This window comes from Ixodes scapularis, unplaced genomic scaffold (assembly GCF_016920785.2).
Source record: "Ixodes scapularis isolate PalLabHiFi unplaced genomic scaffold, ASM1692078v2 PGA_scaffold11__112_contigs__length_91849675, whole genome shotgun sequence".
Lineage (NCBI taxonomy): Eukaryota > Metazoa > Arthropoda > Arachnida > Ixodida > Ixodidae > Ixodes > Ixodes scapularis.
Window position 1 is genome coordinate 67,655,923 of NW_024609837.1, and position 15,722 is coordinate 67,671,644.

The following is a 15,722-nucleotide window of genomic DNA, read 5'->3' on the forward strand; positions in this document are numbered from 1 at the left end:
TTTTTCGGTAGGTGAAGGATTAAGAAAAATGTCCAACCCCCCTCTCCCCCCCCCTTCCCCCCCCCCCCCCCCCACACACACACACACACATTGATCGCCTGTGTGCGATCCCCGAGGTGATTAAAAAGTTTACTCCGACTTAACATAACGAGTTAGTAACAGAAGGTACAGACGTTTCGCCACCTATGCAGGTGGCATCTTCAGTGCATACTGACACCACTGAGGCGAGCAGTCACCAGTTACTCTCCCCCTCCCCTTTCCCTGGAACCGGTCCGGACTACCCCCCCCCCCCCCCCCCCCCCCCCCCCTCGGCCTCTACCAAACCGGTCGGGACACATACTCTCCTCCCGGTCGGGACGGCGCCCGCGAGCCGCCCAAAAAAAGGAAAGAGGGAAACCGGGAGAGTGAGGCTGGAATCCTCCCCCCGCCCCCCCCTACTCCCACCAAACCTGCCCACGTCCACGGCCACAGCCACGCCGTACGGTCTCTGTGAGACGAAGTGTACTTATCAGCAATGTCCCCGTAAATGTCCGGCAGGAAGCCACGGTTAGTGTTGCACACGGATGGGTCACGACGAATGAACCATGATTCAAGTAACTTCCTTGGGCCCGCCGCTGGTCTCGACCTAACGTCGCCGCATTGTCCAGGTCAAACGTGTGCCCTGCCATCCAGCAATGGTCGACAAGTTCAGTCTTTTATCGAGTCGCGTGCGTGGCCTTGGCCACGTCTCTTTTGTTTTCCTTCAGTCTCGTTGTCCTCTTTCTTCCTGTCTCACCAATGTACGTGGCATCACAATCACCGCACTGCACTTTGTACACCACCCCACTCTGGACGTCCGCAGTGGTGCGGTCTTTTGGCTTCGGGAACACATTCCCCAGAGTGTAATGAGGTTGAAACACAGTTTGTATGCCCAACGGACGTAAGGCTTTCCTACCTGTGTCTGACACGCCGCTAACATATGAAATAGACACAATCGACGCGTTCTTTTCCCGTGACACACTCTCCCTACCCCTCTGCATGCGCTTCTGAGTATCGGCAGTAAACGCCTTTGGATAGTGGCGTTCTCATAAAGCATTAACTACGTTGTTTAGTTCCTGTTTCCGTAGGCTCTCGTTTGAGGACACTGCATCGCAACGAGATAAACCTGCGCTTCAACCTGCGCTTCAACCTGCGCTTCAACTGCGAGTGCCAGAACGACAACGTGGTACCCAAACGTCTCCACTGCAGGACCCTCGTTGACACCCCCTACGGCCGCACGCTCGCACGGAAATTCAGCCGCAACTGCCTGAAAGCCAGAATCCAAGATAACAAGCAACAAATTCAGCAAGTAAGACGTCGGGTGTACGCGGCGGAAACCTGTCTCCGTTCTAAGCTGCGCCCCAATGACTTCCACGATATCATCAGGGCGCGAAAACAAGCTGAAGATTTGGAAAGGAGCAAGTGCACTGAAGTCCATCGCCAGAAGTTGTCCCGATTGATACATCGCCATCGGCCAGAACAGAATAGTTTTGAAGCAGTGCAGAACTTCTCCTCGAAACATCTATCGGACAGTCACATGAGCTTGTTGTTGAAGGGCCTGAATTTCGCAATTACCCCAAGGAAAGTGCCCAAACGTGATATTATTGTGGAGGTTGAGGAGAGGTTGCGGCATATCCAGGATATAACTGGGGTAAACTTGGCTCGTAGCCGAATTGTAAGTGTCCTGGCAAATGCAAAAAACACTCACACGAACCTTACCACTGGGGAACGAACGGCGCTAAATGATCTCAGATGAGATAAATCTATCGTTATGCTCTCGGCAGATAAGGGAAACGGTACTGTAATGCTAGATCGAAAGGATTATGAGAAGAAAATGTACAACATCTTGAACGATCCCTCGCACTTTCTGAAGCTGAACCGTGACCCGTCAGCAAAGTCAGAGCGCCAGCTCGTTGAACATTTACGGGCACTCCGTAACAAGGGACGCATAGATCAAACGTTGTACCGCCGACTGTTTTCTTCGGACGGGGCCACTCCACACATCTATGGGCTAACTAAGGTACACAAAGAGGGCTGTCCTCTCCGTCCTATCGTGTCTTTTGTTGGTTCACCAACTTACAACCTGTTGAAGTTCTTGGTTGAAGTGCTGAAGCCGTTAACTGAGGACAACTCTAGGTCGGTTAACAACTGTCGCGATTTCGTAACCGACGTCCGTACGCAGCAGCTTGACGATGACGATGTGATGGTGTCATTTGAAGTTATTTCTTTGTTTACGAATGTCCCCATCCGCTAGGCTGCTGATGTGGTTGAGGAGCGACTGAAGGACGATTCAATGTTGGCAAGCCGTACTTCCTTACTGGTGAAGGAGATAGTTATTTTATTGCGGTTTTGCTTGAACCAAACCTACTTCAGTTTTGCCAACGTTATTTATCATCCAATTGAAGGGTTTCCCATGGAAAGTCATGTTTCTGTCCCCATGGCAAACTTGGTTATGGAGCATGTTGAAACACAGGTTTTAAGCTCGCTACCTTTTCCTGTTAAGATGTATCGTAGGTACGTGGACGACACGTTTGTAATTTTGAAAAGGGCCAACCTGTACGACTTCCACGCGGCGCTGAACGGCGTCCACCACGCCATTCAGTTTACATACGAAACAGAGAAATATGGTGTTTTGCCTTTTTTAGACGTACTTGTGCGCCGGGGTGGTGACGGCAGTAGAGACGGCAGTGTACCGCAAGCCGTGCGACACTGGTAATTTTTTGTCCCACAATTCCCACCACCCAACGGAACATAAGCGGTCTGTGGTGAGAACGTTTTTATCTCGTTGCGATGCAGTGTCCTGAAACCAGAGCCTACTGAAGCAGGAACTAAACAACGTAGTTAATGCTTTAAAAGAACGCCACTATCCAAAGGCGTTTATTGCCGATACTCAGAAGCGCATGCAGAGGGGTAGGGAGAGTGTGTCACGGGAAAAGAACGCGTCGATTGTGTCTATTCCATATGTTCGCGGCGTGTCAGACGCAGTAAGGAGAGCCTTACGTCCGTTGGGCATACAAACTGTGTTTCAACCTCATTACACTCTGGGGAATGTGTTCCCGAAGCCAAAAGACCGCACCCCTGGGGACGTCCAGAGTGGGGTGGTGTACAAAGTGCAGTGCGGTGATTGTGATGCCACGCACATTGGTGAGACAGGAAGCAAGAGGACAACGAGACTGAAGAAAAACAAAAGAGACGTGGCCAAGGCCACGCACGCGACTCGATCAAAGACTGAACTTGTCGACCATTGCTGGACGACAGGGCACACGTTTGACCTGGACAATGCGGCGACGTTAGGTCGAGACCAGCGGTGGGGCCCAAGGAAGTTACTTCAATCATGGTTCATTCGTCGTGGCCCATCCGTGTGCAACACTAACCGTGGCTTCCTGCCGGACATTTACGGGAACATTGCTGATAAGTAGACTTCGTCTCACAGAGACCGTACGGCGTGGCTGTGGCCGTGGACGTGGGCAGGTTTGGTGGGAGTAGGGGGGGGCGGGGGAGAATTCCAGTCTCACTTTCCTGGTTTCCCCCTCTCCTCTTTTTGGGCGGCTCGCGGGCGCCGTCCCGACCGGGAGGAGAGTACGTGTCCCGACCGGTTTGGTAGAGGCCGAGGGGGGGGGGGGGGGGGGGGGGGTGTAGTCCCGACCGGTTCCAGGGAAAGGGGAGGGGGAGAGTAACTGGTGACTGCTCGCCTCAGTGGTGTCAGTATGCACTGAAGATGCCACCTGCATAGGTGGCGAAACGTCTGTACCTTCTGTTACTAACTCGTTATGTTAAGTCGGAGTAAACTTTTTAATCATGAATTCACCCGGCTTTTGGATCATTTTTGCATTGACCCCCGAGGTGCGAGTACTGTTTAATCTTAAGTTCGTATTGCAATGCTAATTATTGTTTTTTAATAAAAACAAAAACATTCGTTTGAAAATATTCTAATTCCGAAACTAGAACCACTAAAGTTTCCCTAGACTCGTCAAGGATGCCAACACGCCAGCGTCCCAACACAAATTTGGCAACTTTTAACTTACTGCGTTCAAAGTTTCCCGCGTCAAAATAACGCCACCCGCCCGGAGTGCAGATAAAGAAAACCCAGCACACTTCGACCGCTTCGTGCCTCCGGTACAGCGTCCACAGGGGGGATCGGTGGCCGAGTGGGCTAGCGCCTGGCGCACACCAGCTCGGAGCACGTGGAGCGACAGCTCGCGCTGCAGAACCCAGGGATCCTTGGCTCAATCCCCACCCCTGCCCGTTTCGATCTGGATGAGCATCGTACCGGCGTGCGGTCGTGTGTCACTACTGCGTGATGCACGTTAAAGACCCCAGGTCAGCGGTTGTACTGCGCTGGCTAAATTGCTCATCTACAGCTGGGAGACTCGTCGCCCGTTGAGGCAGACCAAGTTCTAGGCTGTATAAACATACACACAAACCCAATTCTTCTTTACAACGTCCGCGCCTCTGCACGCAATCCGCACTCATGCACTCGGAAGGCGGATTAGAATCCACCACTATCCGCACTTGGAGTGCGGATTAGAATCCACCACTATCCGCACTCGGATTGCGACACACAGAAAGAGGCGAGCCACACGGGAGGTTGGCTTGGGAGCTTGGGAATGCTACGTGGCTAAAGGTCATGCCTCCCCCGTGGCCCTAGATTGTTTGGAGCAGTATGCATGGGTACATCAAGATGGCGCTGCAACTGCTTGCGTATGCGTTTGCGTTCCGATGAACTGAAAGCGCTGGTTTCACGCGCTCCGCAGCGTTCTGCTATACTTCGTTTTAGCGTAAGTTCTGAAAGCGCGAGCTCCGGGCTTTCAGCGTCTCTCCCAAGCACGCGCACACCCGTGGTGCAAACTCTGTTCAGGGCCACATGCTCGCGCTCGTAGCATCGTCTGCGGCTGTACCTAAGCTGAAACAAAGTACAAACCCCGATTCAGACAGTTGCGTTTGACTGTGTTTGACTGCGTTTGACTGCATTGCGTCGGGAACCGAAAGCGAATCACCGGCACATCTGTGCTTCGTATGAAAAGTGGAATCCCATTCAACGAATCATCTTGGCGCCCGATAGAAGCAGCAGGGATGTCCTGGTTTCTCGCAGCCGCAATGCTGTCAAACTCAGTCAAACGCAAATGTCTGAACCAGGCTTAAAAGTTTGCGTGGGTCGTATGTGTTGGTTACGCAAGGGTAATTACGCTATTCTAAAACTCACTATGTGACAAGCAATACCGACGTTTTAGCAACAGCCTAGAAATTGCGAGAGTAAAATGGGACTTTGTGCAGAACTGACGATACCTTGATCGCGCTGAGTCGTGTTCGCTAGATTTTTTGTAGAATCGCAGGACTGGGGAATGCTACGTGGCAAAAGTTATATTTAGATTAGTAGTGAGAAACCTCGACTCGTCGTCGATGGGGAACGCATCGACTAAACTCGAATTCCTGTTGCCCGTTTCAGCTGGTGGCTTTCTTGAGGGGCAGGATACAGAGCTACGCGCAGACTGCTGCGGCAACGATCAACCAACCTACTGATCCCAACGGATATCCCGAAAACCTCAACGGAACGTGGGGTTCCTGGATCACGTGACTGCCATGAACATCCGTACATATAAATGTCTAGCCGCATTACGGACATAGGTACGGGCGTATCTGCCACTTGTATGTTAAGCGTATCCACCTCCAGTATTAGCCTATTTTTTGTGACGTCATATGTCTGCGAGTCTCAGATCAGCGCGACACTGGTGGTGGATTGCGCAACCTCTTATGGATTTGGAAACATGCGTCGAGACGGTTACGATATGTTCTAGTGAAGCTAGACAGCTACGCTCAAGATATCGGCATCAATTTTCCCATTGTCCTAAGCAGCCGATCATCCGTAGTTGGTTTGTTTACATCACGTGATATTTGTATACGTATGAGCGGTTTGTAGCAGTCGCCTTTTTGAGGGTTAGAGCCGTACGAGGGACGCTTGCAAAAGTAAAGGTTCTGAATATAAGGTTTAAAAAGTAGACACGGAGTTAGGAGACCGTCGTGGTATCGCTGTGCTTTGTTGCGAACTGTTTAATGAAGCGAGACGACGGATAGCACTTCTTAAAAGTAAACATTTGACATAGATTTGTCTTGGGAGTAATTAATTATAAAAGAGTTCAAGCACCAACCAAGCCCTTTTATAGGGACCCTATGTTTCGAAGCCAATTCGGCCTCTTCTTCAGGGGCGACTGCGGCTATGACCATTGAGGAGCAGTGTCCTTTTATTTTTCTTATGCAGTGGGTATCGGGTCTTCTTCTATGGCTGTACCTTTTAATAAAGTGACGAAACCCGTTCACATATCCGGATGGTAAAGCTCCGAGACCTATTGATGTTCTGTGGCGTTGTTTGGGTATGCCAGGATACGAGGAACAGTATCTTTCGAGGATTTGCCTCAACGTCAGTGACAAGACTTACATGACATTGAGACAAATCCCTGAAGGAGGCTGTTTTCGAATCCTGGTGTATTGAAACAAAGCCACGGAACATCAACGGGTCTCTCAAAGCTTTAATATCCGCATATGAGAACGGGCTTCGTCACTTTATTGAAAAGGTACAGACGTAGAAGACCAGATACCTACTGTGGAACAAACAGAAAAAAATACTGCTCGTCAACGCCAATAATCGTAGTCGTCTCTGAAGTAGAGGCCGAATCGGCTTCGAAACGTAAAGTCCCTGTAAAAGAGCTTAATTGGTGTTTAAACTTTTTTTTTTTTTTTTTTTTTTTTTTTATAAATAAAGCATTTTAATTTTTATTCAAGCACGTCGGCAGAACCTGGTGACTACTGGCAACGTTGATTCTACGCAACGGCTGAAACATTAGACAGTTTTAGTGGACCGTACGCTATAGCTTTGCGTACTCAAGGAGATTGCGGGTCGTGAGTGCGCATGCGCAGAACGCAATAGAAGGGCTAGCGTATTAGTCAGTTTTAGTGGACCGTACGCTATAGCTTTGCGTACGCAAGGAGATTGCGTGTCGTGAGTGCGCATGCGCAGAACGCAATAGATGGGCTAGCGTATTGCGTACGCACGCAACGCTGGGGATTTTGCGTTGCTGGCTAGCGGGCCTTGCGGGACGCTCTCGAGAGATCTCGGACGCATCGAGAGCACCAGTTTCAAGATGGCGGTTGCCTCGACTGGCGCAGCAAGGGCGACGTGGTGCTTTCGAAGTTCTGTGTTACGTGAAGTTGCGTGGTGTTCAGCTCGGCGATTCTTTCTGGGACCTACCGCGGTGGAATCAGATCGACCTGCAGCTGAAGGAGTGCACAGTGGAAATGTTCGCCGCTCGCAGTGTGCGTTGACGCTGCGATCTGCTCAACGCTAAGCCCATTCCCACAGTTCATCGCCGACGGACGAACGACTCTAAAAGAAATCGCCGAAGTTCTCGCTATGCACTGGACATCAGGGTCATGAATTTCATTCTGCGATAGCATTTATAAAAGGTGCCGTTTCCACGGGGCGACTGACGGAGGCTCCGTAGTCGAATTCGGCTACGCACTCGTAGCCTCTGTACCCCACAAAAAAGCGCGCTTGACTAGGCAGCTGTGGCTTGGTTTAATCTGAAATAAAATGATTGGACACTTTTTATTTTTTAATATTTCTTTCCAGGAGCATGGTTGCGCTATAAGCACGCGGAATTCTACGGCTCTAGCAAATTTAACCAAAATCATGCACGGTGTTCACTTGAAAACGTAACGCACAACTAAATTCGGTCCGAGCAGGTCTTTTTTAGCGTACGCTATACTATTGCGTATTGCGTACGTAAGATCCAGCAACGCTATACTAAAACTGTTTATTGTCACTCGAAAGCGTAGCATACCTAGTGGCTCTGTTCAGTTCCTGCTTGAGTATGCCTGCACGCCGGCTGACGCGACGGAAATTTCAGCAGTCACTCTTTATAGACAGCTAAGTGCCTGAATAAAACAAAAACAAAAAAATGTTTATTTTGCGCTTCTTACGAGTAGCGGCACCTTTTGCGGTGTCTACTGCCTTGAAACTGTAGGTTCTAGAAAAACAATGACAATGTACAACGGAAGAATGATAGCGAATTCGTTTCCTACATAAACATTGTCGTACCCCTTCTTTCTCCTCACCTGTAAAAGACGCGAAAACGAGAAGTGAGATACACGTGAAAAAAGCGCAAAAGACACGCAACAGACAGGTGAAAGATGTAAAGGAGATGTAAACGGTACACCGGCAAACATCTACAGAATAAAAAAAAGGCTTACAGACATCGCGACGTGAGCAACACACGCAGACTTTTGTCTGTTCCTCCTTCGCTTCCACGATGAGCCACCCGGACCACTCAACGGAAGGTGCTGGTCAAGCCTGGGAGAAGTCAATTTACATCGCATGCAATAACTCAGGGGTGGCCAAGCTGCGGCTCGCGAGCCGCATGCGGCTCTTCGCGCATTAAAGTGCGGCTCGCGGCTTCCCCAAAAAAAGAAATGGAACGCGTTTTAAGTCGAAAGGCAGGTTGCTGTTTGCTAGTGTTGTGCTATGCTACCTTACGTATACTAGGATTGTTTTTGACTCGAATAGATTAAAACTAGCTGAAGTTTCGTTTATTGCTCTGGACAAAAGAAACGAAACTCCTCGCTTATACTACCCTTGTCAGGTCGCAGTTGAAATATGCACTCATAAGATGGCACCCTCATCAGCTTTACTTAGCTAACCAAATTGAGGCACTTCAAAATAAAGCTGCAAGATTTATAACCCGCGACTTTTAGTGTGCCTAACATAAAAGCTAACCTCAACCTAACCCAATTGCGGTACAGGTGATGTATTGCTCGCATGTCCTTTTTCCCACAAGGTCCACTATGGATCATCTCCCTTTATGATCTTATTCATTCAGCCCACACATCGTATTTCGTCTTGCGTAGATAATCACTTTAAAGTATCGCCTGTCTTTGCCCGTACCAACTTGTTCAAAAATTCCCCTCCGGTTCTTGCCATCGCCGAATGGAACAGCCTGCCCAGAGAAATCGCGTTAATCACTTCCCCAGATATGTTCATTAGCTCTTTTAGTAATATGTATAAACTTGTATAGTGCTGCTCTGTGTTAGGATTTAATCCAGTGTTCGTGTTATTTATGTTGTTTATTGCTTGTTTGATATTCTTTATGCCAACTATGTAATAGCTCTTTTTCACCAGTTGACACATTTGTATCAAACCTTGTACCACCGCTTTCCCAACCTATGTAATGCCAGTGAGGGCCTTTAGGACGGACGGACAAACAAACAAATAAATAAATGTATCAAATTAAACTAAATTTCAAATTCAAATTTCGACACTCCAGCTATACGGCAACCAAGGCATGTACTTGCCGCTTTTAATGTCGTTTAGGCTGCACGAACGCACAAACCACGGGAGCACCGACGGAAGCAACTAACACTGACCTGTGTGTGGCCGTTACCATGTGCAAGCGAGACGAGGTATACATAGTATATCACGGCAGACATTATCTAGGTTAAAACTAAACATGACAACATCCACAAAGCCGCTGTCATGACGCTCGTACAGTATACAAAAGACGAGGTGTTGGCTGTAGAGCTGAAGACAAAATGGTCTGCGCACACGCATTTCTTTCGAAGTAGGCGAATCAAGCACGTTCGAATTAAGTGGGTTTGCTATGTACATATGTATACTTCAAACATTTCTACAGAATGTACTACGGCAAATGTTAGAGCCGTCATAACAGGAAAAAACCACGCCTCAGACAGTGCCTGAAGTGTGTATTTTGTAGAATGAATTACCAGAGGGACCTCGGGTTTACGCACATCGAATAAAAACAGACAGAAACACATCCCAGAACGAACAACAAACAATTGTATTGCTTTGCAAAAAAAAAAAAAAAAAAGAGGCTCTTCGCGGAATACACACATCTGTGCTTTGTACAAGAACACGTGCCCTTTTTAGGTGCACACATACAGTCAGACGCACGGATGCACTAGCCGAAGAAAGCCACCGGGGATCAACAAGTGTAGAAAATGCGAGAGGTATATCAAAATTTCTCTTCCCATCCAGCTACCCAAAATCAAGCACGCACATACTTTTCAAAGTAAAAAAAATGTAAAGTAGAGCGGCGGTGTTTCAAATATATAAAAAAGTCGTTAAACTGAAGCGGAAAGAAACGCCATCAAGATGGCCGAGGAGCTTGAAGCGGTCGCGAATGGGGCGTAGGCATTATCCTCGCTAACTTTTTACTCTGTTTCGAATTATGAATTACGTTTTTTTTTGTTTTTTTTAGCGGTGCACAATGAAGGTTTAGGAAGACAGCATGCAGCATAACCTCGACTTTAAAACGGCACGTTGGAGTTTTCTTGGTGCTGCAAAACGTCAAGAGAACATTCGACAAAATGATCGAAAAATGCTCCGCTCTTGCAATTCCAACATGGGCAGAAATAAACTTCGAAAGGATTGCACCCTGTATGCGCTTTTTTACGACAATTCAAACGCACAAGCATAAGTGGCATTCACTGCTATCTAAGCAACTGCCATGTCGACATGAACATAGTATCGCATTTTTCTCAATAGAATTACTGCGAGACTCTAGAATGAATTAGACACCGAAACAAAGCAGTCTCCTCACTCAACATGTGCAAAGTTGAACAGAGATATTTGACTACACTGAAATGTTTGACGATGCCGAATGGCGACAGGCAGCGTTTTGCCACAAAATCCGCATGACAATTTCCTGGTTACCCCCGCAGCATCAAGACACGTGAACTTTGCCAACGTCTTGATATGATTTGCCTAGTACTAGGCACATCGATAATCATGCGTGAACCAATGCGTCTCAAAACGTTCGGTCCTTTTTCGCCTTGCTAACTACCATAACAGCAACATGTTTATTCACAAAGTACCAATGAAAGTGAAAGTTAAACAAACTTGTTTTGCTTCTTTTGTCACAAGAAGCGATTAGTTGAACAGCGTTGGGGACGTGGCAAACTTAAAAGCTGGTATCAGCAAGCCAGTTCCGAACCATGATCCGTCAATACAATTTAGCTGGGAGAAAAGCTCGCGCGTATTTGAATTTTTCCACTACGAAAGAAACAAGACGGTGGGACACGGATGTCGTCTGCAAATCACTTTCCGCAAATGAAGTGTACATGACATGCGTTGCACAACATTCGCACGACACTTGATTGTCCATTGCAAGACGTCTCAAGTTGAGACGTATACAAATTTTATACACTGAAGAGAAGCTGGTTCGTTCAGAAGAAACTGCCGCGTACTCCAAGCTGGCGTTGAATGGTTGAGACGATGGTAGCTGCCCAGATACAATGAGACGTCGATCAGAAGAGAGATGACTGTTCAGAAGGTGGTGGGTTAGAAATTGCAAGGCGCAAACGAGTTAGCCTCGCTAGTGTGGCGACAATGAAAGTACTAGCCCACAGGGAAGGAGAGGACAACATGACAGGCTGCACCGACTAGCTCTCAAGTTGAGTCAAATACTTTAACGAGATGACAGCAGTTTCTGCTCGAGGTGGCACCGCGTCAAGACCACGCCTGTTCCTTCTCAATATGGTGGCGTTGTCTTCACTAGACGGGACCAGATGACGTTCCTTACTTCACAAGATGATTCGAAGCAACGATGTGGGCTTTATCATTTGCTCTGTTCCCGCAAACCACGTACCGTGGTGTCACAACCCTGCTCAGGCGAAAACGACCACATGGCATCACAATTCACGGTCAGCACCCGCCACGTGATTACGAACTCTGGGGCGCAGGGTTCGAGCAACCGAACACTGCCGCTAAGTCGTCACATTGCAGCGCCTGGACTGTGTCTCACGCAGCCTTTCGAGTTGCTTGCGTCTCCGTTCCGTGAATCGGCGCACAAAGCACGTGCTGTCCACGACGAACTTGGATTCCTTGTTGAGGAGGTCGTTGTGAGCCTGCGCGGTGATGACGTATTCGCGACCCACCCGGAGTTTGGGACACGGGCATCTGGCGTCCGGGACCCAGAAGAACTCCCGCTGCTGGAGGTCCAGTAGGTTACGGTAGGACTCCGATATTATGACGTCGTAGCGCAGAGATCCGTCGAGGCGCTCGAAGGAGAGCACAAGGGCATGAACCACTGGAAGCAACAAAAAAAGGAAGAAAAGCTTTTATAAATCAATGTTCGCGCATTTGCTACAGTCGATGACAAGCTAAAAACAGTATCTGCTCCGCGTCCAGCGCGAGCTTGTTACCGGTCGCCTGGCTTTGGCTTCACGTGCGCCAAAGAGCTATCAGAGGCAGAAAGTTTCCGCTGGTTGCCGCGGAGCTACTGCATTCTTAACCTGTCACCAAGTACTATTTAATCCTCACAATGTTTCGGTTGTTAGGGCATCTTTATGGGTCACTTGGGGCCTTTTACCTATTAAACAATTAACAGTAGATGGCATTCCTTGGTCGCTACAACTGAACAGATTTGCCTTGGGCCTTTGGTGTGTACACATTGTCTTTAGCGATACTACGGTGCCTATCACGTGTGTCCTAGTGGTGAGTTAACATGCTTTTATGTTGTCTCCCATTTCCACCCGGCAACGTCACAACTGTTGCAAGCCGTTGCGAGCCTAGCGGTGGATACAGCATTGAAAGTAGATACTAAAGAGGCCTGCTCTGGTGCAGCCAGAGCGGGCGTCTGTAGTCAACGGCAACCACAGTAGCAAACCCGTCGCCAGAATGTTTGTCTTTTGTGGAGCAGGGGGGTATTTGCTGAGGCCACGACTTCCAAGCATTAGATAAAAGAAGGGGAGGGGGATTGAGGACTAAAATGGCATCATTATAGCCGGCCGGGCTTCGAGGTCTTTCTGAGCAAAAGAGACAATGAGCCTATGATTTGCGAGCTCGTCACCATTCGAAAGGCTTCAATATCCTTCTCCCGACGTGGTCACGAATAATTAATTACCAGTGCGTCGTGGACGCAAAAGTCGGGAGTGCAGCCACGAGATTCCCGTCTTTGCATGTCTATTATGTGGTGCAGGCTGTTGGATGTAGTGTCCTCTACTTTTTGGGATGCTCCCAGAGCCGGTCGTTTACACAGCATCCGTTTGGCCGATAGCGCCGCAGGAAATCGGCATGGAAAGATCTGCTGAGGTTTGCATGTGGTCAGCTTGTTATCATGTTTGGTGGTGCAGCGGGGTGGCGGGGGCTTCTCTCTATTTAGCGACGTGTACAGGTCTCTCAGCTTCGATTTGCACGCCTACATCTACGTCAGATGTGAAGGCTATAGGGAGCATTCACTGGACGCCATATTTGAGGGCGATGCATAGGGTGCATGCTCAGAACGAGCTTACATTAATAGCCTGCTAAGACCGGCAATCTTGATGGTGTGGAATGCACGTTGCAAAAGAACTGGGGAAGCTCGCCGTCAGCATGCGCTCAGCAACCACGCACACAGTATGGCCTCCGGTGAATACTCCCTATGGACTTAAATCGGCGGGCCATCGTGTACATAGCTCGAACCGACGTGTTTGTAAAAAGCAAGAGGGAAGAAAAAGAGCTGTTCGCTTGACATCTCCGAAGCCGTCCTCAAGCTTTCTTCTCTTCCCCCCCCCCCCCCCCCCCCCCCCTTTCTCCTCCCTGGCTACGTGCCTGCCCAGTAACAAGAGGTTGGGTCGTCGCAGCGATGACGACGCCCGAATTTGTTCGAGAACTTTGCCGGCGGTTGTGTAAGTCACCGCCAAGATCTCGACAACCTTTAGCGTTACAGGAAGACCCCTGTGAATCGGCCATGGGCCTAGCATGACCGAGCAGCACGGGGGAGCTTCCTTCAAGTGCGAATAAAAATGACACGCGCTGTTCGAACCAGCAGCAGCCATGGCCACACCGATCTGCTTGTCTGTGTCCCTATTATCTAAACGATACACTGTGTGATATATTTTGCTGCCCTTTCTGTGACACTATACAGGGCGCATTTTTTTCAGCTTAACATTTGTTTTAAAAAAGCCGCGAAAGCTACACTTATGCTCTTTGTGGAGGTGAGTTATTAGGTCAGGGGGACAGAATATAGAGGGCTAATCCTAACGGTCAGCCGGCTAATTAAGTAAAATTGGTCAATTATTCTTTTAATCAGTGAAAATATATATATAATGATCCAAATAGAAACTTGCTGAGCGTCATCGAAAACCTTTAAATCAACCTTCTAATATATATATATAAAACGAGCAGAATTTTACGGCGTTCGGTAAAAAAATGTTCAATTTGGATGCGTTTCTAGGTTTCGGTTTCTTATCAGAGCGCATCTTTGTGCCCGCGGTCCTGCTCCCCAGTGGCCACAACGCGCAACACAAGTGCGCCATATTTCTTTCCATCGTACGAGAGACGCGAGGTGACGGCTTCGCGCAGCGACCACCGGGAAGCAGCAGCGCGGGCACAAAGATGGGCTGCGATAAGAAACCAAAACCTAGAAACGCGTCCAAACAGCGTTTTTTTCAGCACGCCATAAAATGCTGCTCCTGTCGTATATTTTTCTAAAAAGAGTTGATTTAGTGGTTTTCGATGACGCCCCGCAAATTCCCAGTTAGAATGACATACAGTCATGTCTCGTTAATATGGACCCCGCTAATATGAATACCCCGCTATATGGTCAACATTTTCAAAGAAACTGGAAAAATTCGTACATTTTTGTCTCGTCATTATGGGCAACTCACGTTATGAACAATTTTGGGGGGAACGGAGGTGTCCATATTAACGAAACATCACTATCTAGTTTCCCTCATAAAAAATGAAAGCCGTTTACAACTCCCTGTAGCCCAGAACTTGAGCGCAGCTCTTGAGCAGGAGGATGAAAGGCTACTAAGGGGAGAGTATGCCCCTCCTTTCTTCTCCTCCCCTCGTCATCCTGCCTGCTACTCCACCACGGGGCCACGTGGCCCCCGTGACGTCACGTGCCCCCTGAGGTCCCGTGAATACCCCGAAGTCACGTGAACCCCCCGAAGTCACGTGAACCCCCCGAAGTCACGTGAGCCCCCCGAAGTCACGTGACTACCCCCTGAGGTCACGTGACTACCCCCTGAGGTCACATGACCCGCGTGACGTCACAGAGGTCACGCGATCTCAGGGGGGGTTACGTTGCCTCACGGTTACGACAACGGCAACGCCGCTCAAGCCGGAAACGGGCGCCTAAGAGCTGCGCTCTAAAATGTAATTTAATAAACTGTGCTAAATTAGGCGATTGACCGTTATGATTAGCCCCTACAGTATGTCCCCATGGCCGTATAACCCACCCACACAAACCACATACGTGTAGCTTTACGGCTCGTTCTAAACAAATCTATTCAGCTTTGAAAAACACCGTATATTCTCACGCGTTGTATGCGGCGAGCAAGTTGTCTACTCCTTGTGCAGGTGGTACACAGTGACGCCACAGCGCCGAGCTCTGACTGGAAGATATAGTGGGTAGACACTAAGACGCAGTGGTCTGCTAGTCGTAGCAATGGCTGCTTTGGCTTTTTTATGGCTATCGGTAATCGACGTCTTTTGTTTTTTTTACGAACGAGGATTTTTGTTTTGGTGGATGGGGGATGAAATACTCCGGAGAATACGTTGTTTTTTGCCGACTAACAGAACTGCCAGACGCGCTACAATGAGCAAAGCACTCGCGGTTGAGATGTCTGCAACCCATCGAAGAGCATAACGAATGCGTCGACGGAGCTTCATCGCACACGAGATTCTTTTCTCTCACATGTTTGTACCATTT

General features: G+C 48.7%; 2 protein-coding genes across 2 annotated transcripts in view; one reads left to right on the forward strand and one right to left on the reverse strand.

The window, feature by feature from the left end:
- LOC8040940 (arylsulfatase B-like) overlaps positions 1-5,593 on the forward strand; it is a 65,110-nt gene extending 59,517 nt beyond the window's left edge. The window contains exons 9-10 of the mRNA XM_040205920.1: positions 1,139-1,327; positions 5,465-5,593. Coding sequence (XP_040061854.1) covers positions 1,139-1,327; positions 5,465-5,593 — 318 coding nt within the window. The remainder of the gene's footprint in view (positions 1-1,138; positions 1,328-5,464) is intronic.
- A 6,039-nt stretch (positions 5,594-11,632) lies between these two features.
- LOC120836838 (ADAMTS-like protein 4) overlaps positions 11,633-15,722 on the reverse strand; it is a 42,762-nt gene continuing 38,672 nt past the window's right edge. The window contains exon 9 of the mRNA XM_040205921.3: positions 11,633-12,113. Within this exon, the coding sequence (XP_040061855.1) occupies positions 11,791-12,113 (323 nt within the window). The 3' untranslated portion in view covers positions 11,633-11,790. The remainder of the gene's footprint in view (positions 12,114-15,722) is intronic.